Here is a 25,889-nt window from a genome sequence, read left to right on the forward strand (position 1 = left end):
CTTCTGTTGTGAATGCAGTTTTTCACATGGTGGGCAAACACGTCCCCAAAGCCGCCCTGGGGTGGGGGAGGGCGCTGCCCTCCACCACAGTGACACAGGGCACCCTCCCTCTGTGCTGCTCGTGAGGAAGCTCAGTGTTGCCTTTCTTCCCTAGGGGGTGGATTTCATTGGTCGAGATGCCCTGCTGCAGCAGAAGCAGAACGGAGTGTACAAACGCCTGGCTATGTTCGTCCTGGACGACCATGACACAGACCTGGACCTCTGGCCTTGGTGGGGAGAGCCCATTTACCGAAACGGGCTGTACGCTGGCAAGACCACCAGCAGTGCCTATAGCTACACCCTGGAGCGCCACGTTTGCCTGGGCTTCGTGCACAATTTCTCTGAGGACACTGGGGAAGAGCAGGTGGTGACAGCAGATTTTGTCAACAGGGGAGAGTACGAGATTGACATCGCAGGACAGCGGTTCCAGGCCAAGGCCCGGCTCTACCCGGTCGCCTCCCTCTACACCCATAAGCGCCGAAAGGAAGACGTGGAGCTAAGTGACTTGCATGGGAAGTAATGCCAGGCAGTCTTACCGTCTTAGCCTCTGTCCTGATCCTGTCCCTCTTCTTGATTTAACCTTTCCCTTCCATCTCTTACCTCCTTGATATCATTTTAAACTTTGCTTTGCAGCCTCTCTTGTCCTTTCATCTCCTCACACTCAGTCTGGGCTGTTTGTCCCATCCGTCCACCCGTCTCAGATTCCCATGGGGACAGGAGCAAGCCCCACTTGTGGAAGTGGGTGTGGTGGCAGTCTGATGTCACATGCTGTGTCGGGAAGCTGGTGGTGAGCAGGCAAGAGTCCATCTCCATGGCGCCAGGTGTTCTCAGAGCCGCCTGTTGACGGTGATGAGTTGCTGTGTGCTTGTTACGGCCCTGAGGCAGTTTGTGCCTTCAGCCAGGCAGCTGCGCTCCTGTTCCACTGTGCTGTGGGTTGGCACCGTGATACCTCTAGCAAGATGACCATCTACCTCACTGATGAGAGGCATCAGGTGGACTGCAGAGAGAGAGTTAAGCTGGCATTATTCCCCGCCTCCCTAACAACTCGTTCTCGACCATAGGGCCAAGGGCCGCCTGCCTTTAATTTTCTTCATCGCTTGTTAATCTCTAATGAGGGGCTTTGCTTGTTTGGTTGAGTAAACAAGCCACAGTATTTGAAAGGGAAAAACCATGTTGCTTTTTCCAGATGAAGGGGTCTTAACCTCAGAACGTACCAACACCAAACAGTGCTGCTTTCTCTTCCTGTCCCTTCGGTAGTGGGCTCACTAGCTCAGCAAACATTTCTCCCCCTTAAGAAGAGGGAGGGGCAGCCACACACTGAGTTCAAGAGGACTGGACTGCCGAGTTCTGCTTCCTCGGGCACAGCACAGAGCCACAGCTGACCCACGTGGGTTCTGAGTGAGGAGGGAGGGGTATGTGTGTGAGCCTAGCAGATTGCTTTCCGCATCCTCTGGAATAGAAGTGACTTGGAGTGCCTCCAAGAGGGTCATGCACAGTTAAGAAGTGTCTCTCTTTTAAGGGTGAAAATTGAGTGACATCCGACTATACTATTCATCCCAACACTTAATTTTTTTTAACCCTTTGCACTCGCTGTTTTCTCGATTCCTTTATTCTACTCGGGATTTAATTTTTTAAATACCCCAGATTTTACAAAGCACGGCAGTAGAATAAAAAACTGGAGTTTCTTTTCATACAAACTTATTTGGATTTTTTTATATTTGGATTTTTTTTATATTTCAAATTATTGATACATTCAAAGAGTATAAAAAGAGCTGCTACCGATGCTAACCGTGTTGAGTCACACTCGACATCCGAGTGCAAAAGGTTAATGTTTTTATTTCAGAGAGGGAGAGAAAAAAACATCAATGATGAGAGAGAATCATTGATCAGCTGCCTCCTGGGGATTGAGCCCGGCATGTGCCCTTGACAGTAATCGAACCTGGGACCCTTCAGTCCACAGGTGGATGCTCTATCCACTGAGCCAAACCAGCTAGGGCCCAACACTAAATTCTTAATTTCCCCTTGCACCTAAGCTGATTTCCTAAAAGTATAAACTGTTGCTAGAGATGTAACTAACTGCAGCGTTTGTGGTATTGGCATCATAAATGCATTAGCTCTGTAAGTCTAATAAAGAAGGTGCTCAGGTGCCAACCTGCTCTGGCTACTATTTACCCCCTTAATCAGACTGACTATCTGCTTCTAGGCATGTCTTGCCATTTCCCCAGCGAGTGCCCACCTTTTTCCGTCTTAGTTGACTGATTAAGGGAGCATGTGATTAGAATTGCTTGAAAGGCCTTGCTATTCTGGTGCAAATGTGTATTTAATGGCTGAGAGATGTTGCTCCTAGGCACAGAGGTGAAAGGAGAGGTGTGCCTCCGAAACCGATTTGGCTCAGTGGATAGAGCGTCGGCCTGCGGACTAAGGGTCCCAGGTTCGATTCAGGTCAAGGGCATGTACCTTGGTTGCGGGCACATCCCCTGTGGGGGGTGTGCAGGAGGCAGCTGGTCGATGTTTCTCTCTCATCGATGTTTCTAGCTCTCTCTCCCTCTCCCTTCCTCTCTGTAAAAAATCAATAAAATATATTTTTAAAAAAAGGAGAGGTGTGCCAACGCAGGGTAACCAGCAGGGAGCTGACTGGCCCAAGAAGATGGAAACAGGTGCTAGAGGGCTACAGGCATTACACGCTCTGCACCATTCCAAAATCACCTTTTCTAGATACGCATAAATTTCACCCTGTCCATAGTAGAGGGCATCACTTGCTTATTGAGTGCCCTGAAGCACACATTAGTTTTGGGCACTTCTAAGTCCATCCTTGAAGTCTCTTTGTTCAAACGCAGGCAGTGTGAATTTGGTCCTAAATCTGAAGGGGTGGACTGACTCCTCCCTCTAGCATAACTGACAATCACAACACCTAATTTGTATGTCATTTCCATTTCTGGGGCAGTGAGGCCCAAGTGTTTCTTGTGTGACAACTTACCTCTCTAGGGATTCCAGGGGTTCTGGACTCCTGTGGATGGACTTTAAGGTGGTTGGCACTTTTCTTCTCTGAAACGATCCATCATCACCTCTTGGGGAGGGGCTCTGCACACTTCTATCTTGTCAGCATATTCAGTTGAGGGGATCTTTTTTAACCTAAAAACACAGGTGTGTGAGCCTGAGCCTCAAACAGATGAAGACCCAGGGGTTGCAAGTCTCCCCGTGTGCCTCCTCCTCCCTTGAGATAGCTTCCAAGCCTCTCCTACACACGTCCGTCCGGTTTCTTGGCACGGCCACGGTCGCTGACTTAAATTGAAGCATGTTATCAGAAAGGTTCCCATCTGTGATTCTGTCACTGAAGTCAGAAAAGCTCTAATTCAGAAAGTTTTAAGAACAAAAAGGGACAAAATGTTCCCGCTTGGATAACCTGTTTGATGCCCTTTACCTTGGGACGTAGTCTCACCTGCATGAGCAGGACATGCTCCAGGACACACAAGGGAACAACTCCCACCACAGTGCTCTTCTGGGGAGTCCCTGTACCCCCAAAGCTGGGCAATGCCATTCAGGCTCGGGCCAAAGACCACTTAGCCCAGTGATCAACCTGCTTCCCTTTGGCCCAAAGATCCCATTTCTGCAGGAGTAGAGCACAGCGATGAAGAGATGACTCACTGCCCTGATTTCTGACTCATGGACACTTGCTGGCATCTGAGTGTCTTCATCATCCTTTTAGAACCTGAGGCAGGTAAGAGGGGCTCTTCTGTGACCTGTGGTCCTAGTTCTGACCTGGAAGGCTGTGCCCAGTAGGACAGCTCACTGGCCTGCTTTCAGGGGTAAGCTGTGAGGTTCATTTTTATCTCTCTGGCTCCTCGTGCAGTGTAGGCAGCAAGGATCCTCCTTAGTATCTAAGGCAAAGGTTTGGTCAACAGTGCTTAATACTAAAGAATAGCCTTCTGGGGTTTTTCCCCTCTATTCCCACCCCCTTCCCCTGGTCCCTTACAAACTGATATAAGCAGCATTTTATCAACACAATATAGGGCCAATTTTCTTGTGAGGAAAGAATTTTCATCTCACATCATTTCCAGGCACATGGGTTAAAGAGAAGCACAGTTGAGTGGAAGAAATGGTAGGTGAAATAGTAAGATGTTTCCCGCATTAACTAGGACATCCAACTGTAAGTTGTAAGCTGTAGGTCTGCCAGTCAGCACCCCCGCCTCCACTGTAAGATGTGAGTTGCAAGGCTCCTTCGTCAGTGTGGGGCTCACATTTGCAGTCCCTCATCACTAACAAATGCACTATTTTCCAGAGGACTATTTTTGTATGTGTTTGCCTTCTCTTTGTCCATTACACACCAGGGTTGTTTCTTCATAATATGATTCTTCACTTCTCTGAACAGTGTCCTTGGAGAATTTCACATTTCTCATGGGCCATTTTCCCCATGGCATTTAGACGCAGCTATTTTTATCCTTTGCAGTCCTTTCCTGCCTGCTCTTGTCTGTCTCTCAGGACGGAAATTACGAGAGTGGGAAGGATATCTTTAGCACCTGCTTCACAAGATCTAAGCCAGGAATCCCTTCGCACACCAAGAACTGGGGCTTGGAGCACATCTTTTCTCCCCGCCAGTTCTCGTGCCTTACACTCCAGAGTGTCCCAGGGCGGGTGGGCAGAGGAGGGAGGCGAAGGGAACTCCGTTTCAGGCTGAGGGTTCCATCGCCGCTCACCTCTCCTTCCCCAGAACAGGTGGGTGTGGGGAGAGGCTGCCCCAGCTCATCTCAGTGAGGGGCTCACCAGCAGCACAGCTCACACCTTCCTCTCTGGTCACCTCTCGGGCTGTGTCAAAGCGCCGCTGTAATGACTGTAAAGAGCCATGGCTCAATATCCGCATCTGTAAACGTGCAGTTCTGTTCAGCCCCTTTCTGCCCCTTTGTTGTGTAGCGTTAGCATGTGGTCCTGAAGCCATTGGAGGAACTTAGGTAAATGGGATCTTCTCTCAAGGGCCCTGGTCACAGGCCCACAGGGTGACCGAGCCTTTCTGCCTCCATGAACATGGTATTATCAAGCCGGATTTCAGTTGTTTTTCCTTTTCATATTACCAGGTTTATAAATGAATAAACAGACATTTTAATTACTCTTACCGTGTCCATGAAATATTCTTCATCTGTGTTTGCCATCACAAAAGATAGACATCACACATAGAACTGTTGATTCCTGTGTTACCAAGTGTAAAACAGAATGTGGAAACGGAGGTGCAGTAGATACAGGCGTTCTGTCCCCTCCCTGCGGTGCTGGCCTGGCTGGAGAGAGAAAGCCTCCGTTCCTCCCGAGGTTACTGTCTGTCCTGGTTCGACATCCTGCCTTACAACTGACTTCATGTTAGAAACCTGGCACTTGATGTATCACTCATGTGCCTGTGAGCCCATGTTTATGTGGAAACGGTGTGTGTGGACGTTCTTGGTCACACCTTGGGAAGAGAAGAAGCCAGCGATCTTGTACTGTACTCAGCTACCATCAGAATTTAGTCACTGGACTTTAATCTGTTTATCCAACTATTCTCTGAGGAACCACATCTGGAAATCCATCGGTAAGGTAACAGGTCTGTAACAATTCCTCTTATATTCTAAACCTCCTCCTCTAATTTCCAGTTTCATTATTGACCAACATTTTTTTATAACACACAGAACATCCCACAGGCTAGGTGGCTGATTCCAAAAGAGGAGTTCCAGAAATAATTTGCACAGTGACATTTCTGGAATGTCGGAAAAGCCTCCCAAAGTGACTGCTTTGAGGGAAACACTCTCAAATTACATGTACCTTCTTACTCTGGTGTACAAGACACTTCATCTATTTCGTTAACAAGTCATTCTAGAAAGAAAAAGCCCAGTGAACTGAGTGTGAGTGACAAAGACTTACCTTCCAGCTCCTCCACCAAACGAAAGGCCAGCAGAGTTCATTCCTGCCAGGACGTAGTAGCCCTTAACCAAAGGAGACTCGCCCATGATGCACCTCATGTCTGGCGTGAAGGTCTCGGGGCAATTGACCAACTTCACAATCTCCAGCGTCTCCAGGTCTGGCATCCTACGCAGGAGGGAGCTCAACAGGGGCTCTGAGCAATAAAAATAGCCAAACAGAGTCCTCAGCTCAGGGAATTCAAACTTCCAACTCCTCATTCTTTCTAACTCCTCCCTCTCCTTTCATAAAATCTCTTGGAAGAGGTTTTCTAAGAAGAGCAGCGGGGCCATTATCAGAGCAGACCCTTGCTGGAATCATGGAACACACCTATGAGGTGCTTGGCATGCAGACAAACAAAGAAGATGCTGTGGAAGAGCAAACACGTTACAGATGAGGATCTCAAAGGGCTCAGTGCTAAAGCTCTCCGGGGCGCCCGAGGGAGATGCAATGAAGGGCAGGTTCCCTAAGCTGGCATGGCTGCAAGGACAGATGCTCAGTCTGTTTTAAAGTGAGTCCATCATCCTGGAGCAGTCCAGTGGGGTCACAGATGACACCAGACTGTGGAGCTGGCTGGTGGGTAAGTTTGATATTTCTCATAAGAAAGTAGGTTTACAGTTGTATGTAAAACACACAGTTTATTCTTATTTACTTACTAGTAGCCCATTTGCAGGAAGAATCCTGCAAGCAGCCGCCGCGCCTGCACCTGCGGGCCGCTGCCGCCCACCCCACTAAGCCCCGCTCCACCCAGCTCCACCCCGCCCGGGCTTTTCCTCTGGCAGCCACCTTGCTTTCCACTTTTCCTCCCTCTTCCAAGTTGTCTTCAGTCTTCACTCCTCCCTTGCTCAGCGTATGCAAATTAACCACCATCTTTGTTGGGTAATTTGCATACTCGCCCTGATTGGCTGGTGGGTGTGGCTTTGGCGTAGCTAAGGTGCGGTCAATTTGCATATTACTATTTTATTAGGTAGGACTAGAGGCCCGGTACACGAAATTTGTGCACTCAAGGGTCCCTCAGCCGGGCCAGCACCCTCTCACAGTCAGGGAGCCCTTGGGGGATGTCCGACTGCCGCAGAGGCGGGAGAGGCTCCCGCCACTGCTGCTGCATTCTGGCTTCTGGCTGAGCGGCGCTCCCCCTGTGGGAGCACACTGATCACCAGGGGGCGGCTCCTGCATTGAGCATCTGCCTCTGGTGGTCAGTGTACATCATAGCAACCGGTCGTTCCACCATTCGGTCGATTTGCATATTAGCCTTTTATTATATAAGATTTGAATTATAACTGTAAACCTACTTTTGCCCACACCTGTAATTTAAAAATATATTAAAGATGGAGGGAAACTCTTCATTAAAGACCTTTCATATCTTTTGTATTTGTAAATGCACAAGGGCTTCCAGGGCCAGGAGAGGGGGAAACCAGTTCACCTGGGAGGAGGAAGGAGGCCACCGAAGCTCCACAGGAGGAGCAGTGCAGGTTTCCGAGTTGGAGTGCTCCAGCCCACACGGGAAACAGTGTGCCCTGACATCGGTTTACTTTGTCCCTAAATAATCTTAAGTCTCTACACCAAAAGTCCCGGAGATAAAAGGTAAATAAGAAAACCAGAGATCCCGCTATTGTTGCTAACTTACCTGACCAGCACAGTTGACAAAATACTGGCATTCGATCTGTCCTTTATCTGTCTCCACACCAGTAACTTCACCTTTTTTGGTTATCACGTGAACAACACTTGTCCGGTCATAGATCTGAACACCTGTTCAGGGTAAAGAAAGAGTTGGCCTTTGATCCTCAGATGGTCCACAATTAAGGCATCTGCAGTAGATTCTCAACTCATAAGAAATACTGAAAAGGCCAGGACAAAGCTTTAATTTTAAAAAAACAAAACACTCCTAGGGACCACACCTTGAGACTGTAAATGAGATTTCCCAAGGTTAAAAATGGCAGGCAAATTTAATAAGGGACTTTAGTTCACAATTCAATTCCAGGAATCATAAAAGGGGCAGGGGAGAAAAGTTCAAATAGGACAGCTTACATCCTATCTACCCACATCATGAATCAGTTCACAGTGCACAACACCATGGACACTGAGGTGTCCTCCCCTCATTCACTCAAACCCGGGACATGATCCAAGCTGTGGATTAAGTCCCCAAGGAGTGTACTAACCTTGGAGCCCCTCAGTTCCAGGGGTGGGGGAAGGGGAGTCTCTGAAGTCTGAAGGGTACTAAGTCAGCACATTGAATGTCTATTTGGAGAATTGATATTTCAGAGTTTGGTGTTTAAATATAGTCTGTTTACCAGAGTAGTCCAATGACTTGTGGCTAATACAGCCTGAATTTCAGACAAAGGGTTCAGAAGTCATTTTCTGCTATCTACCACAGATTACATATCGCAGAGTACCACTATATATATGTTCCTTTTAATCCACTAAATAATTTTTTATAAATGCATTACCACTAACTTGGAAAAACAACTCAACTCCCTGAATCTAAGTTTCTTCAGCTGTAAAAGAATGACCCCTCACGCCGAAACCGGTTTGGCTCAGTGGATAGAGCGTCAGCCTGCGGACTCAAGGGTCCCAGGTCCGATTCCGGTCAGGGGCGTGTACCTTGGTTGCGGGCACATCTCCAGTGGCGGGTGTGCAAGAGGCAGCTGATTGATGTTTCTCTCTCATCGATGTTTCTGACTCTCTATCCCTCTCCCTTCTTCTCTGTAAAAAAATCAATAAAATATATTTTTTAAAAAAAGAATGACCCTTATTGTAAGATCGAGGACTTTATGGAATACTTTCCAAAGATTATAAAAGCTATTACGTTACCTCTCTCATTCACTTGACAAAAGTCACACTGAGACTGAAGCACTGCCGACACTAACATCAGTCAGGGATGAGGACGGGGGGTCATCTGCTGAGTCCGATTAGCAGGTAGTGAACCAACATCTCGAGTAAACGGACTGTTTTCAGAGGAGAAGCAGATAACATCTTCCCTTAAATCTAGGTGCACGTATGTCACTTCATCCTTATTTCATGACCCAACAGCAGTCCATGAGTGAAGCGACCACGGCAGGCACCTGCACAACTGCGGGACAGGAGGCCTCTCCTCCTCGGGGCCCTGTCACCTTTCCCTGCACCACTGGCAAACGACCACGGGCGTGAGACTGAGGCTGATCCCCTTCTCGCTTACCCGGCTTCCTCCCTGCCCACCAGGACCAAGGAGAAGTCGGGCCTGTAAGAGTTCCAGATGGTGAACCAGAAAGCAAGCCAAGCTCCCTCAATTTACAGAAAAGAACCTATAACCCTGATTCCTGTGGATCCCACCACCTGGGGGATGCAAGGCCGGGCAATGCACTAGTCTCTGGCCCAATGGAATGGGGCCCATTTAGTGGACCTTATTCTGACCAAACCCAGTTAATATCTGACTCAGGTACCTTGTTGCCATCATTAAACCCAACCAAAGAGACTGCTCCCACCTGTCCTGCCTGGAGCAGCCTCTTCCCTAGTAAAAGCCAGAGACCTTGCGGCAGCAGGAAGCACTTTTTCCACGTTCACTGGAGAGCCCTGCCCTTCAACAGGAGGCCTGGCCAAGTGCAATGACACCATGGGGTCAAGGCGCCAGGGGCACACCGTGTAAGGAGGCACCCACTCAGCGCTGTGACTGCAGGGTCACCCCAGGATGCATACTTGTCTCACCCCAGTCCTGGCCCTGCCATGTGCCCGAGAATACACAGCCTCTTCTTCCAGGCCTCTGGATCCTCTCCTGGCATCTCTCTCTCCCTCCACAGCTATCAAATCCTATCTACTAGACAATCAGTCTTCCTCTACAGTTTACAGTTTACTTCATGACAGTATGAACTATATAAAATGGAATTGTGATAAACCCTTACTTGTGATCAAAATTTCAAATCTCCCTTTCCTTAATGAAAATGTTGTCAGCGATCACATGATTTCTAAAAGGGCTGGCGAGGTAAACCACACACTGTGCTTAGACTATTGTTTGAATAGTCCGCTACTGATCACATGGCAGAGCCACTGCAGCTGGCAAAAGACAAAGCTACCACCCTCTGTCAGGATTAGTCTCCAATGAGCTCTGATTCATTTTGTGCAGTGTCTTCAAAAGAACGACCCTGACATATGCAAGTGTCTGGAATTTCATCACTGGGCCTCGCTACCCACTCAGGTTGATTAGTGCGCTCACCACAGTCTCATCAGCCACCAGAGCAGGCTCCAGGCTGGGCTTCCGCTAATCCGTCACCTTACAACAAACTGATGGCCATTCTTTCTGCCTTTGATCATATGGACCATCGTGTAGATTGGTCTTCCTCTTCCTGGGACAGTTCCTACTAGCTCCAGTGCTAGCTAGCTTACAACCCCTGCGTCCTTCCCCCCCAATTACACAGGTAAGGAGAAACGTGAGAATGCTGTAGTCAGGAACATCCTTACTAGCGACTGGTGTACTTCAATGGGTCAAACTCTGACTTAACTTCCAAGCACCTAACTTAAATTCTTCCTCCTCCTCCTCCTCAAGGAGCCAATGCTGCCACTTACTACCCTTCAACAAGTGAAATATACAGGAAATGGTCCAAGAAAACCTTAATTAATATCACAAGAATTATAGCATCTGAAAAGGTTCTGGAATGATGATTGAATCTCCTTTTAAAAATAGGGAAACAAACTTGGCCATCATGGCTCAGTGGTTGATCAGTTAGCCCATGAACTAAGAGGTCAAGGTTCAATTTCTGGTCTGGGCACATGCCCTGGTTGTGGACTCAATCCCTAGTAGGGGGCGTGTAGGAGGTAGCCCATTGATGATTCTCTCTCATCATTGCTGTTTCTCTCTCTCCCACTCCCTTCCTCTCTGAAATCAATAAAAGCATTTTTAAAATAAAATAAAATAAAAATAGGGAAACAAAGTCGGCTCAAAAGCAAAATGACTTGCCCAAGGTAATACTCTGACTAGTGGCAGAGCCCAAACTACAACTCCGGTCTGAATTACCACTCGCCAGGCCAACTCTTGTGGGACCACACACAGTCCCCAGGAAATGGCAGACCCCCTGCTTACCTGTTTGGATCCCTGTTTCCTGCTCTAACTGCTGGTACAGTTTGTTTGAATAGTCTGCCATCTTCTGCTCGATGCTCAAGTGCCTGGCGGTGCTTATGATGCCCGCACAGAACCTCGTAGAGCCAGCAGCCAGCCTGCAGGATGGATCCCAAAGGCTGTTAGGTGGACTCATACCTGTGAATGCAGCCCGTTCAAGTCCCAACCACAGCACTGTTCTGTCATATCAAAAGATGGAAACACCTACATGCCCATCGACATGACACTGATTTCACATTTTGGAGTTCACCTACATGGTGGGATACTATACAGCCATAAAAAAAGAATGAGAGCCCTAGCTGGTGTGGCTCAGTGCATAGAGAGTCAGCCTGCAGACCAAAGGGTTCCGGGTTCAATTTTGGTCAACAGCATGTACCTTGGTTGCAGGCTCCTCCCTGGCCTGGGGCCCTGATGCAGGAGGCAAACATTTGATGTATCTCTCTCACATAGATGTTTCTCTCTGTCTTTCCCTCTCTTCCACTCTCCCTAAAATCAATGGAAAAATATCCTCAGGTGAAGATTAACAACAAAAAAATAAAAAACGGAATGAGAAAGTCTATATGCTGCAATGTGGAATAATCCTATTGTGAAAAGCAAGGCAAGGAACAGTAATAATACTATCACTTGTATAAAACAGGGAATAAATAAACGAACACCCATTTACACCAGTACATACTGACGAACACACGTCTGTTTCTATGTGGAGAGAGCATCTGGATTGATACACCAGGAACTTAACTTGCCTCCAGCAAGGGACACTTGAGGACAGAGGTCAGAGATGGGAGAGAAACTTTCCCCAGACACTTCTAGAATTTTCTATTCTGACTCATGTGAATCTATTGTCTTTTAAGAAATAAATAATAGGGAGAAACCAAGATGGCGGCATAGGTAAAGACCTATACTGCTGCCTCGCACAACAATTTCAAAACTGCAACTGGAAGACAGAGTGGACATCGTCCAGAACCACCAGAAAGCTGACTGAGTGGAAATTCTACAACTAGAAGGAAAGATAAAAGGACACAAATTCAGGAACTGTGGAGGACAGAGGTGCGGAGACCCATGCGCGCGGAAAGGGCAGGCGGCTGGATATGCGTCTGGCTTACTCGCAGCGCGCGTGCGCAGAGAGGGCGGGCAGCAAGTGCGCGGCTAGCTTTCTCGTTCGGGAGGGAAATAAAACCTCCCGACTGCACTGAAATCCAGCTCCCGGTGAGACTTTGGGTACCCAGACTCATTCGGGGAGAAACTACTAGACCAGTGATGGGCAACCTTTTGAGCTTGGTGTGTCAAACTTCGCCAAAAAACTGAACATAACTCGGGTAGTGTGTCACTTTGAGGAAAAAACATTATTTTGCAAATGTTTCATCCTCAGGAGCAGCAAATGTTTTATCCTCGGCATGCGGCCGCCTCAGCGGCCACGTGTCATCAGAAATGGCTATGCATGTCAGTGCTGACACGCGTGTCATAGGTTCGCCATCTCTGTACTAGACTGTCTGGCAGCAGACGAAACTCGAGAGCAGCCTTCTCTCAGAGGTGTGGGCAGCCATTGCCGTGGGACACTGAGACACAGGGGCCTCTTAGGGAGGGGCTGACAGGAAACCAAGGCTGTCTGCTCCACCCTGAGATTCCGCCCCAACCAAGCTGAGCACAGAAGCTCTCCCAGCGGAGACACTGCTAATCCTCACAGCCAATTGGCCTGGAGGTCAATTCCTCCCAGTGATATCAACAACAATCAAGGCTTAACTACAACAAGACTGCACACACAGCCCACAAAGGGGTGCACCAAGAGTGTCCACCTCAGGAACTGGGGAGGCTGAGCCACTGGGCCCTATAGGACACCTAGCACACAAAGCCACTCCATCAACTCAGGGAAGCAGCTAAAATGCAGAGACAAAGAGGCAGGCCACAAATGAAAGAAATGGAGGAAAGCAAACAACTGGATATAGAGTTCAAAACCACGGTTTTAAGGTTTTTCAAGAATTTCCTAGAAAAGGCCAATAAATTTAATGAGACCCTTGAGGATATGAAAAAGGATCAACTAGCTGAAACTGGTTTGGCTCAGTGGATAGAGCATCAGCCTTCAGACTGGAAGGTCCCAGGTTCGATTCCAGTCAAGGGCATGTACCTTGGTTGCAGGCACATCCCCAGTAGGGGGTGTGCAGGAGGCAGCTGATCGATGTTTCTCTCTCTCATCGATGTTTCTAACTCTCTATCCCTCTCCCTTCCTCTCTGTAAAAAATCAATAAAATATATTTTAAAAAGAAAAAAGAAAAAGAATCAACTAGAAATTAAGCATACACTAACTGAAATAAAAAATATTATACAGAGACCTAAAGGCAGACTAGAGGATCGCAAGAATCAAGTCAAAGATTTGGAATACAAAGAAGCAAAAAACACTCCTCCAGAAAAGCAAAAAGAAAAAAGATCCAGCCAAAACCGGTTTGGCTCAGTGGATAGAGCGTCGGCCTGTGGACTCAAGGGTCCCAGGTTCGATTCCGGTCAAGGGCATGTACCTTGGTGGCGGGCACATCCCCAGTAGGGGGTGTGCAAGAAGCAGCTGATCGATGTTTCTCTCTCATCGATGTTTCTAACTCTCTATCCCTCTCTCTTCCTCTATGTAAAAAATCAATAAAATATATTTTTTAAAAAAAAGAAAGAAAAAAGATCCAAAAAGTTGAATATAGTGTAAGAAGCCTCTGGGACAACTTCAAGTATACCAACATCAGAATTATGGGGGTCCCAGAAGAAGAGAGAGAGCAAGACGCTGAAAACCTATTTGAAGAAATAGTGACAGAAACCTTCCCCCACCTGGGGAAAGAAATAGACTTACAAGTCCAGGAAGCGCACAGAACCCCAAACAAAAGGAATCCAAAGAGGCCCACACCAAGACACATCATAATTAAAATGCCAAGAGCAAAAGACAAAGAGAGAATATTAAAAGCAGCAAGAGAAAAACAGTTGCCTACAAGGGAGCACCTATATGATTGTCAGCTGATTTCTCAACAGAAACTATGCAGGCCAGACGGAATGGCAAGAAATATTCAAAGTGATGAATAGCAAAAACCTACAACCAAGATTACTCTACCCAGCAAAGGTATCATTCAGAATTGAAAGTCAGATAAAGAGCTTCACAGATAAGAAAAAGCTAAAGGAGTTCATCACCACCAAACCAGAATTATATGAAATGCTGAAAGGTATTCTTTAAGAAGAGGAAGAAGAAGAAAAAGATAAAGATAAAAATTATGAACAAATACGTATCTATCAACAAGTGAATCTAAAAAACAAGTGAATAAAAAATCTGATGAGTATTAACTGGTGAATATAATAGAATCAGGTGCATAGAAAGGGAGTGGACTGACAATTCTCGGGCGGAAAGGGGAGTGGGGGGTGCGGGAAGAGACTGGACAAAAAGCGTACACCTATGGATGAGGACAGTGGGGGGGGGCGTAAGGGCAGAGGGTGGGGTAGGAACCTGGTGGAGGGGAGCTATGGGGAGAAAAAAGAGGAAATATTGTAATAATCTGAACAATAAAGATTTATTAAATTAAAAAAAGAAAAAGAAAAATATCTGCAAGGTGAAAAAAAAAAGAAATAATAAATTCCTTTAAATGTCCAATTTGTTATAGGCAAAAGCCTGAAACAGGTAAGAACACTAGTAGTAAAATGAAGAATTTCAAAAAATCTATGAATTGCCCGGCTGACGTGGCTCAGTGGTTGAGCATCGACCTGTGAACCAAAAGGTCATGGTTCGATTCCCAGTCAGGGCACATCCCCAGGTTGCAGGCTCGATCTCCAGTGTGGGGTATGCAGGAGGCAGCCAAATAATGATTCTCTCTCATCACTGATGTTTCTATCTCTCTCTCCCTCTTCCTTCCTCAATCAAATCAATAAAGATATATTTTTAAAAATACATACAAAATCACTATGAACTATAGTTAATAATAACATGTTGATGTTGGTTCATTAGTGAGACAGTAACATTAATAGGTTAATAACAAGTGAAATTGGGGGTAAGTTATGGGAACTCCCTCCTGTTTTCTCAATTGTTCTGTAAATCTAAAACTCTTTCAAAACAGGTTACTTAAATGAAAAATAAAAACAAATAGAGCAGGATGCAGGCAATTTCAGTCTGACTCCTAGGGGGAACTCTTGGCCCCAGGATTTGTGTTGCTGCCTGACTACTAGTATAAGAAGGAGAACAGATGGCAAGATGTGCTCTGAACGTGAATAAACACATGCTTTAGAGACTTAGTTTGCTGGACTCTGCCAGCTCTCCAAAACCAGGAAACATGAGTTTTAGGCATCAACAAACAAAACCCAGTACAGGATTTCCACCTGTGATTCTTCTCATGCTCCTAGCAACACTGATCAGCTGGTGGTGGGACAGCATCACCAAGAGGAGGAGGAGAGGGCAGGAGGGAATTCATGCCCAGGGGATCCTTACCTGCCCTGCTCCAAAAGGACAATGTCCTTCCACCCCATCTTGGACAGGTGATAGGCCACAGATGTGCCCATGATCCCCCCGCCACAGATGACCACCTGCGCCTGGGCAGGCAGGGCAACAGAATGCGCCTCGGCCGCTGATGCACCGCTTCTGGCTGAGGACCAGTTCTGCCATCCTCGGCTGGTTCTTTGTCTTTGGACCACCGATAACAACCGGTAAAACATCACGTCTGTCAGCAATGAGAGGTGTACGCTCACTCAGTCAGAAGGAGATCCCAAGCACTTGACCTAGACAGAAAAAACAAACATATTTCATTCCACTGTGCTGAGTGCATACAATTCATGAGAAAAGGATGAAATAAAAACCATCATTGTTCATTTAGCAAGTAGGTGAGTACTGAGTCCCATACATTGCGCTAACTTGGATTCAGCAGCGAGCAATAATAAAGAAGTCCCAGCCTTTAGTAACTCACCTGTGAGAGAGGATGAGACTGTGTGTGAGTGTGTATGGGAGAGGGGCAACAACAAATGAAACAAATGACAAGGAGTAACTAATTTTAATGCCATGGTCAGGAAAGAGGTGACATTGGAAAAGACATAATGGACAAAATGGAAGCAGCTACCTGAGTGATCCAGACAGAGGAACAAGTGTCTAAGGCCCTGATGTGAGACAAACCTTGATGAGACCAAGCACAGAGAGGAAGCCAGCCTGTCCAAGATCATCTGGCTCCATGGTGGAGACTGCATTGCAGAATGAGAGGAATAGCAGGGATGGGTTGGGAAGCTATAGCAGTATTCCAGGGGGACGTCATGGTGGCGGAGACAAGGAGGGGGCAGTGGAGTCAGAGACATGACTGGACTGTTTGGAAGTAGAAATAACAGAACTTACTTGCCAACAAAATGGATGTTAACATGCAAAGAGGGAGAATTAAAGACGATGCCTATGTGTCTGGGTTAAGCAACTGGGCCACTAAGGAGCAGGAAGGAACAAGAAGTGAGCCTGGGAGGCTGAGGGTGGGTGTGTACATGTATGTACGTGAGTGTGTGTGTGTGTATACATTTGAACTTTTATTTATTTTTTTTAAATTTCTTTATTGATTAAGGTGTCACATATTTGTCCTCATCCCCCCATTCCCATCCCACACCCCTCCCCATGGATGCCCCAACCCTCTGTTGAACTTAAGCATTGGTTAGGCTCATATGCATGCACACAAGACCTTTGGTTGATCTCTCCCCCCTCCCCCCACCCTCCCCTATCCTCCCTCTGAGGCCCGATAGTCCGATCGATGCCTCCTTGTTTCTGGTTCTGTTCTTGTTCATCAGTCTATGTTGTTCATCATTTCCCCTAGATGAGCGAAATCATGTGTCACTAGAGATGTACTTATAAGAATTGAATGTGCGACGAGCAATAATAGTTATGCTGACAGGCAAATGAATCAGTCTGTAGTGAGTTTCTTTCTGGACCAACAGTTCTTTTGAGACCCAATATCAATGTCCACCAGTTCCTTATGTGTACATGTCGGCACTGACCCCTCAGCTCTGGATGGTGGACAAATGGTGGTAATGCAGGTCCGACTCCCTCTGGTTTGGTCTCGGCCGGATCCAGGGGCACGGCTTCACCCGGATCCAGGGGCACACGGCCTCGCCCAGACCCAGGATTCAGCTTCATCCAGACCCAGGGGCGCATGGCCTCACCCGGACCCAGGGGCGCGTGGCCTCTCCCAGACCCAGGGTCGCGTGGCCTCACCCAGATCCAGGGGCCCACGGCCTCACCCGGACCCGGGACCCAGGCTCACCCGGATCCAGGGGCCCACGGCCTCACCCGGACCCGGGGCCAGGCTCACCCGGATCCAGGGGCCCACGGCCTCATCCGGACCCGGGACCCAGGCTCACCCGGAACCAGGGGCCCACGGCCTCACCCGGACCCGGGGCCAGGCTCACCCGGATCCAGGGGCTACATTTGAACTTTTAGAGTTAAGTACAATATACCCATCTGCATCCACGTGGAAACACTAGTAGCAGTTGGATACACAAGTCTGAAATGGGAAGGACGCTGGGAGTCATTAGCATATGCACAATGTTGAAAGCCCTAATATTTTGAGGAACAAGAACTCTGAGGCTCCCCAGCATTCAGACTGGGCAGAGAAAGACGAGACTAGAGACAGGACTGGACGCTGTGGCAGAATCAGAGTGTACAGACAAAGGCAAGTGGCTAAAGAGACGAAGAAGGAGCGGTTAGTAAGGTAGAAGGAAAACCAGGCACAGGTTCCACGAAGTGGCTAACTACAGACAGTGCTGAGGGTGGAGCAGGTGGCGGAGTGTCCACTGGGATCTGACAGCACGGAGGTCCTGATGTCCTCAAGAAGAACATTTCAGGAGAGAGGAAGGGAGGAAATACGGACAAGAGCAAACTGAAGATAAGCAAGATGTGGGAGTAGGGACAACTCTGTTACAGTTTGCTCGTTTGGAGAGTAGAAAAGCAGGGCAGAAGCGTGGGAAGAATGTGGGGTACAGCAAGCTTAACTGGTTGTTTTGTTCTTTAAAGAATAGTTTACTGAGTTTTAGAGAGAGAGGAAGGGAAAAGCGAGAAACATGGATGTGAGAATGTAACAATGATCAGGTGCTTCTTGCACGCCTCTGCCTCCCCCCACCACAGTGCTTGGGGACACCACCCAAGCAACTGAATCACACTGGCCAGAGACGGCTAGCTGTGGTTTTTTACTTGTTTGTTTGTTAAAATATATTTTTATTGATTTCAGAGAGGAAGGGAGAGGGAGATAGATAGAAACATTAATGATGAGAATCACTGGCGGCCTCCTGCACGCCCCACACTGGGGATTGAGCCCACAACCCAGGCATGTGCCCTGACAGGGACTTCTGGTTCACAGGTGGATGCTCATCCACTGAGCCACACTGGCTGGGCTAGCTGGGTTTTTGTTGTTGTTGTTTTATTTTTTTAAATATATTTTTATTGATTTCAGAGAGGAAGGGCGAGGGAGAGACAGAAACATCAATGATGAGAGGGAATCATTGATCGGCTGCTTCCTGTGCACCCCCCAATGGGGATGGAGCCCACAACCTGAACATGTGCCCTTGACCAGAATCGAACCCTCAGTCCACAGGCTGATGCTCTAGCCACTGAGCCAAACCAGCTAGGGCCTAGCTGGTTGGTTTTTTTTTAAAGATGGGAGCTGTTAAGAATATATCACAACTAACACCTATCCTCTTCAAACTATTCCCAAAAATCCAAGAGGAAGGAACCCTTCCAAGTTCTTTTTATGAGGCCAGCATTATCCTAATTCCAAAACCAGATAAAGACACTACAAAGACAGAGAATTACAGGCCAATATCCTTGATGAACACAGATGCTAAAATCCTCAACAAAATATTAGCAAATCAGACCCAGCAATATATTAAAAATATCATACACCATGATCAAGAGGGATTTATTCCAGGGATGCAAAGCTTGTACAATATTCCCAAATCAATAAGCATGATATATCACATAAACAAATTGAAAGACAAAAATCACATGATCATATCAATAGACACAGAAAAAGCATTCAACAAAATCCAACACCCATTTTTAATAAAAACTCTCAGCAAAGTGGGAATAGAGGGATCATATTTCGACATAATAAAGGCCACATATGACAAACCTACAGCCAACATCATACTCAATGGGCAAAAACTAAAACTATTGCCCCTAAGAACAGGAACAAGACAGGGATACCCGCTTCCACCCCTTTCTCAACATAGATGTAGAATTAACATCATTAAAATGTCCATACTATCGAAAGCAATCTACAGATTCAATACAATCCCTATTAAAATACCAATGACAGTCCTAGCTGATTTGGCTCAGTGGATAGAGCGTCGGCCTGCGAACTAAAAGGTCCTGAGTTCGATTCTGGTCAAGGGCACATGCCTGAGTTGCGGCTCGATCCCCACTGTGGGGCATGCAGGAGGCAGCTGATCAATGATTCTCTCTCATCAGCAATGCTTCTATCTCTCTCTCTCCCTCTCCTTTCCTCTCTGAAATCAATAAAAATGTATTTAAAAAATAAAAAACCAATGACATATTTTACAGATCTAGAGCAAATACTCCAAAAATTTATATGGAATCAAAAAAGACTCTGAATAGCCGCAGCAATCTTGAGAAAGAACAACAAAGTTGGAGGGATCACAATACCAGATATCAAGTTTACTACAAAGCCACTGTTCTCAAAACTGCCTGGTACTGACACAAGAACACGCATATAGATCAATGGACCAGGACAGAGAACCCAGTAAATCGACCCAAGCCACTATGCTCAATTAATATTTGACAAAGGAGGCAAGAATATACAATGGAGCATAGACAGTCTCTTCCATAAATGGTGTTGGGAAAATTGGATAGATACATGCAAAAAATGAAACTAGACCACCAACTTACACCATACAAAGAATAAACCCAAAATGGATAAAAGTCTTAAACTTTTAAAACTCCTAGAAGAAACTATAGGCAGCAAAATCTCGGGCACCTCTTGAAACAATATATTTACGAATACATCTACTAGGGCAAAGGAAACTAGAGAGAAAATAAACAAAAGGCACTGCATCATAAAAGCTGCACAGCAAATGAAACCATCAACAAAATGAAAAGGGAGCCCACTGTATAGGACAGTGATGGCGAACCTATGACACGCGTGTCAGCACTGACACGCGTAGCCATTTCTGATGACACGCGGCCGCATGCCGAGAATGAAACATTTGCTGCTCCTGAGGATGAAACATTTGCAACTAGAGTCTTGGAGTTAGTTTTTTCCTCAAAGTGACACACTACCCGAGTTATGCTCAGTTTTTTGGCGAAGTTTGACACACCAAGCTCAAAAGGTTGCCCATCACTGGTATAGGAGAACATATTTGGCAATGACACATCTGATAAAGGGTTAATATCCAAAGTATATAAGGAACTCATACAACTTAACAAAAGGAAGATAAACAATTCAATTAAAAAACGGACAAAGTACCTACATAGACACTTCTCCAAAGTGAACATACAGATGGCCAAGACACATATGGAAAGTGCTCAAAGTCACTGATTGTCAGAGATGCAAATTAAAATGACAATGAGGTATCACCTCACACCTGTCAGAATGGCTACCATCAACAAATCAACAAATGACAACTGCTGGCGAGGATGTGGAGAAAAGGGAACCTTAATACACTGCAGGTGGGAATGCAGACTGGTGCAGCCATTATGGAAAACAGTATGGAGTTTCCTCAAAAAATTAAATATGGAACTGCCATTTGACCCAGTGATCCCACTTCTAGGAATATATCCTAAGAAACCCACAACACCAATCAGAAAGAATGTATGCACCCCTATGTTCATAGAAGCACAATTTACAATAGCTAAGGTCTGGAAACAGCCCAAGTGCCCATCAGTAGATCAGTGAATCAAAAAGCAGTGGTACATTTATACCATGAAATACTATGCAGCAGTAAAAAATAAGGATCTCTTACCCTTTCGAGGGACCTGGAGCATTTTTTGCTAAGCTAAATAAGCCCGTCAGAGAAAGACAAGTATCACATGATCTCACTCATATGTGGAATGTAATGAACAAAATAAACTGATGAACAAAATAGATCCAGAGACATAGAAGCATGGAACAGACTATGGAATCTCAGAGGTAAGGTGGAGGTGGGTGGGTGGGTGGGTAGGAAGAGATCAACCAAAGAACTTGTATGCATATATGCATAACCCATGGACACAGACAATAGGGTGGTGAAGGCCTGGGGTGGGGGGTAAGGGAGGGCTAAAAGGGATCAATGGGGGGAAAGGAGACATATGTAATACTTTCAACAATATAGATTTATTTTTAAAAATATGTTTTTATTGATTTCAGAGAGGAAGGGAGAGGGACAGAGAGTTAGAAACATCAATGATAACCATCGATCAGCTGCCTCCTGCACACCCCACCCTAGGGATTGAGCCCACAACCCAAGCATGTGCCCTTGACCTGAGTCGAACCCGGGAACCTTCAGTCTGCAGGCCGATGCTCTTATCCACTGAGTCAAACTGGCCAGGGCTTAATAGTATGTTTTAAAATATGTCTCATCCATCAGGCAAGGGAAATAAAAGAAAAAATAAACAAATGGAACTACTGCGAATTAAAATGTTTTAGCACAGCAAAAGAAACCAACAAAATGAAAAGACCCCCTACTGATTAAGAGAAGATATTTGTCTATGTTACATTCAAAATATATAAGGGACTTATACAACTTAACACCAAAAAGAACAAAACAAACAATCTGATTTAAAAATGGGCAGGGGACCTCAAGCTAGCTGGCCAACAGGCTTATGGAAAGATGCTCAACATCTCTAATCATCAGGGAAATGCAAATTAAAACCGCAATTAGATATCACTTCACACATCAGAAAGGCAATAATCAATAAAACAACAAACAAGTTTTGGCCAGGGTGTGGATAAAAGGGAACCCTCGTGCACTGTTGGTGGGCTTGTAACTTGGTGCAGCCACTGTAGAGAAGGTCCTCAAAATTTTGAAAATAGAATTACCACATTATCCAACAATTCCACTTCTGGGTATTTATACAAAGAAGTCCAAAGTACTAATTTGAAAAGCTATATGCCCCCCCCTCCCCATGTTCATTGCAGCATTATTTACAAAGGCCAAGATATGGAAGCAATCCAAGTGTCCATCGATAGGTGAATGGATTTAAAAAGCTGTGGTACACGTATACAATGATATGTTATCAACCATAAAAAAATAAAATAAAATCTTGTCATTGCAACAACATGAATGGACCTAGAGGATATTATGCTAAGTAAAATAAGTCAGACGGAAATCAAATATTATGATTTCACTTATATGTGGAATTAAAAAAAAATAAACAAAACAGAAACAAACTCATAGATACAAACTGATAGATGCCAGATGGCAGAAAGGTTGGGGGAGGGAGAGGAGGATGGGTAAAAAAGGGAAAGTGATTGCCCTGGCTGGTTTGGCTCAGTGGATAGACCATTGGCCTACTAACGGAAGGGGCCCAGGTTCAATTACAGTCAAGGGCACATGCCTGGGTTGCCAGCTCGATTCCCAGTGTGGGGCAGCCAATCAATGACTCCCTCTCATCATTAATTTTTCTCTCTCTCTCCCTGTCCCTTCCTCTCTGAAATCAATAAAAATGTATTAAAAAAAAACAGGAAAAGGCCGAAACCGGTTTGGCTCAGTGGATAGAGCGTCGGTCTGCGGACTGGAAGGTCCCAGGTTCGATTCCGGTCAAGGGCATGTACCTTGGTTGCGGGCACATCCCCAGTGGGGGGTGTGCAGGAGGCAGCTGGTCGATGTTTCTCTCTCATCGATGTTTCTGGCTCTCTATCCCTCTCCCTTCCTCTCTGTAAAAAATCAATAAAATATATATTAAAAAAACAACAAAAAAAAACAAACAGGAAAAGTGATTAAAGAAGTACAAATTGCCAATAAAAAAAATAGGCACAGGGAAGTAAAGTATAGCACAGGGAATACAGTCAATAATATTGTAATAATTATGTATGGTATCACATGGGTACTAGGCTTATTGGGGTGATCACTTAGTAAGTTACATGTCTAATCCGAAACTAATATAATATTTTATGTAAAAAAATGTTTAAATACTTATACTCAGTTAAAATAAAAAAAGTCAGTGCCCAGCCGGTGTGGCTCAGTGGTTGAGTGTTGACCTATGAACCAGGAAGTCAGGATTCCATTCCCGGTCAGGGTAAATGCCCAGGTGGCGGACTTGATCCCCAGTGTGGGACATACAGGAGGCAGCCCATCAATGATTCTGTCATCACTGCTGTTTCTATCTCTCTCTCCCTCTCCCCTCCTGTCTGAAATCAATAAAAATATGTTTAAAACAAAAAATTACAAAAACAGGTCCGTAAAGTAGTGAAGTGAAAATAAAAAATTGTTTAAAGTGGATACAACTGTGAGGAAAGGAAGGTACCAGAGTCTATTCTAGTAGGTTTGGTAGCAAAGCTTGATAGCAAAGGATGTAAGGCCAGTAGAGAAGAAACTGAAGGTAAATAAAACATATAATCACCTTTAAAATAAATTACATTAAAAAATATAAACTGACTTATAATATTCTCTGCTGAGAGGAATAATTTCTGCTAAACAACTTCAGTAATTGGCTGGTTCAGATCTGCTCTCACCAAGAGCAAGAGGATAGCTCTAACTGCCTCTGAGTTGTTCCTCTGTGTGATACAGCCTCGTGTACTCATGGGCGGCGGGCCCCAAGGAAAACTGAGGACTACAGATCAAGAGAGCATTTCCCACACCTGCCTCCGCATAAGAGCCGCCTGGGACACTTCTGTACACACACACACACACACACACACACACACACACACACGCACGCACTCTCTCCCTCCCTCCCAGGCTCCCTCTCTGGAGGGTCTGATCCTCCTGCTTCAGGGTGCTGTGTTTTTCAAACAAGTGTGCCAGGTGATCAGGCAAGTGTAAGAAATTATTATAAATCCCTTGCACCGGAAAAGGGTGCCCCTTGGGCCGACTCACCCCACCTCCTAGCCCCGCCTGCATCCTCCAGCGTCAGGCTCACAGGCCTGGGCAAAATGGACTTGAAGATTCCTGAATCAAATCTGCGTGTCATCCACGTCAGACCCGAGGGGACCAGCATGAGGCACTGCCCGGCCTAGGCGTTCCCAGGTGGCTCACTGCAGGGCTCTGCAGTCTGACTCGTGAGCCAAGCCCAGGTGGACCGCCCGTTTCCACGCGGGAAAACACCGCCACCTGCAGAGGGAAGACCGGGCTAGACGCGCCTCAGCTGCGCTGCGGGGCTGGGCGAGCCCGAGGCGGGGAGCCAGAAGCGAGGAGCCAGAAGCGAGGTCACCGCGAGCGCTGGGGAGCGGGTGCGCGGCAGCCGCTTACGGGTCCCCGGGGCCCGGACAACCTCCGCCGCCCCGGGCACCGCCGCAGAGACTCGCCCGGGCCCGCCGAGTCCTGGCGCCAGGACGCGCCTTCCCGGGAGAACCAGGCAGAACCGACGGGAAACGAGGGGCCGCGGGGAACACCCCTGAGCCAGGCCGAAGCGGAAAGAGGGGCGCAGGGGTCCCGGGGCGCTAAGGCCGCGCGGACGGGGACGTCAGAGCGCCCGCCGCCGTCTCCTCACCTCACGGGCCCCGCGGGCTCCGCGCTCAGCAACACCCGGCGGGAGACCGGCAGCAGCCTCCACAGTCACGGGGGTCCGGGGGTCCGGGGGTCCTGGGGTCCTGGGGTCCCGGGGCCGGGAAGGGAGTGGGGGGCCGGGAACGGGAGGGGGTGGGGCAGAGAGAGTGAAGGGCTCCTGGGAAGGGGGGGCCGCGACCTTCCGCGCTTTACGGCCCCGAGCAAGGGGACGCCGCGCGTGATCTCCCACGCGCACGCGCGCCATGACGTCACCGCCGCGGCCCCGCCCCTGCACGTGGGGCTTGTTGGGGCCTCGCTGTGCCCCTCCTCTGCCTCAGCCAAGGTGAAGGCGATTTGGAGGCATCTCCTCTCAAGGCCGCTTTGGAACTGCAGCCTCACACGCTGTTAATTTCTGCAGGTGCAACCAGGACGTCCGAGATGGCGAGATGGCGGCAGCCCCGCTGGAGTGTGGGGAGGCGGGGTTCTCTCTACCCTCGGAGGTGTGGTTCGGTCTTGCCCCTCGTGGGTCTGGAACACAAAACCACCCTAATCCAAGGCCTTATAAAGGCTTCTTGGTTTGACAGTCGCCTTTTTTCTTGGAAGTCTTTGGGGTCTTCCAGGGCGAGGCTCTAGCTGAGCTGATGGGAAATCTGGTTGGCTGTCCTGACTCCCGAGAAGGCAGGGTTAGAGGACCCCGAGTTCCAGGCCATATTTTACTCTGCACCCTTCTAGCTTGTCTGGGCCAGAGGAAAAGGGATCAATCACCACAGGATCTTCTGAGAAGTAGCCCACCTACCGCTCCCTTACTATCCCGTGGCCCTATTTCTTTCCTTTATAGAACTACTAGAGGCCCGGAGCACCCTCCCGCCCAGTCGGGAAGCTAACCTACCGATGGGAGTGTTTGTCCCCTTGTTGTCAGTGCATGTCATGGTGACTGGTCCAGCAGTTGGCCAATCAGTTAGACACTTAGCATATTATGTTTTTACTAGAGGCCCGGTGCACAAATTCATGCACGGGTGGGTCCCTCTCTGTGGCCTGCAGGGATCGGACCTAAACCTGCAGTCCAACGCTGCCTGCAGCTCCTACCTGCCGCTCCCGCGTATCCTGGCCCCACTGTGACCGCCTTGGCCCCACTGTGACTGCCGGGGGCTCTCACCCAATTAGTCCCGATTGGGAGAGGCTCGCTGCCACAGCAGCACTCGCCAGCCATGAGCCCTGCTTCTGGCGCCCTCCC

General features: G+C 47.3%; 2 protein-coding genes across 5 annotated transcripts in view; one reads left to right on the top strand and one right to left on the bottom strand.

The window, feature by feature from the left end:
- Positions 1 to 5,141, top strand: part of PDPR (pyruvate dehydrogenase phosphatase regulatory subunit) — a 46,221-nt gene extending 41,080 nt beyond the window's left edge. For all 3 annotated transcript variants that reach the window (XM_079799560.1, XM_079799561.1, XM_079799562.1), the window contains one exon: positions 155 to 5,141. In XM_079799560.1, the coding sequence (XP_079655686.1) occupies positions 155 to 559 (405 nt within the window). In that variant the 3' untranslated portion in view covers positions 560 to 5,141. The remainder of the gene's footprint in view (positions 1 to 154) is intronic.
- Positions 3,038 to 24,979, bottom strand: LOC307115978 (pyruvate dehydrogenase phosphatase regulatory subunit, mitochondrial-like). 2 transcript variants are annotated; one of them, XM_079799568.1, is made up of 6 exons: positions 24,660 to 24,979; positions 15,486 to 15,772; positions 11,009 to 11,142; positions 7,586 to 7,707; positions 5,923 to 6,115; positions 3,038 to 3,171 (listed from the first exon to the last, which is right to left on the bottom strand). In XM_079799568.1, the coding sequence occupies exons 2-5, from the start codon at positions 15,707 to 15,709 to the stop codon at positions 6,104 to 6,106; spliced, it is 492 nt and encodes a 163-aa protein (XP_079655694.1). In that variant the 5' UTR covers positions 15,710 to 15,772; positions 24,660 to 24,979; the 3' UTR covers positions 3,038 to 3,171; positions 5,923 to 6,103. The 2 variants fall into 2 exon arrangements, with proteins under 2 accessions (XP_079655694.1, XP_079655695.1); XM_079799569.1 differs by lacking the exons at positions 3,038 to 3,171; positions 5,923 to 6,115; positions 7,586 to 7,707 and adding an exon at positions 8,735 to 8,903.
- Positions 24,980 to 25,889: the final 910 nt, after the last annotated feature.

This window comes from Cnephaeus nilssonii (genome assembly GCF_951640355.1).
Source record: "Cnephaeus nilssonii genome assembly, chromosome: 20".
NCBI classification, from domain to species: Eukaryota; Metazoa; Chordata; class Mammalia; order Chiroptera; family Vespertilionidae; genus Cnephaeus; species Cnephaeus nilssonii.

Bases quoted from the DNA above. Each gene is read 5' to 3' on its own strand.
- LOC307115978 (XM_079799568.1), bottom strand. From the start codon at position 15,709: ATGTTTTACCGGTTGTTATCGGTGGTCCAAAGACAAAGAACCAGCCGA. The intron at 11,143-15,485 runs GTAAGGATCCCC...TCCATCCTGCAG, and splicing joins GTCCTTTTGGAGCAGGGCAG to GCTGGCTGCTGGCTCTACGA. The intron at 7,708-11,008 runs GTAAGCAGGGGG...TACCCTGAACAG, and splicing joins GGAAACAGGGATCCAAACAG to GTGTTCAGATCTATGACCGG.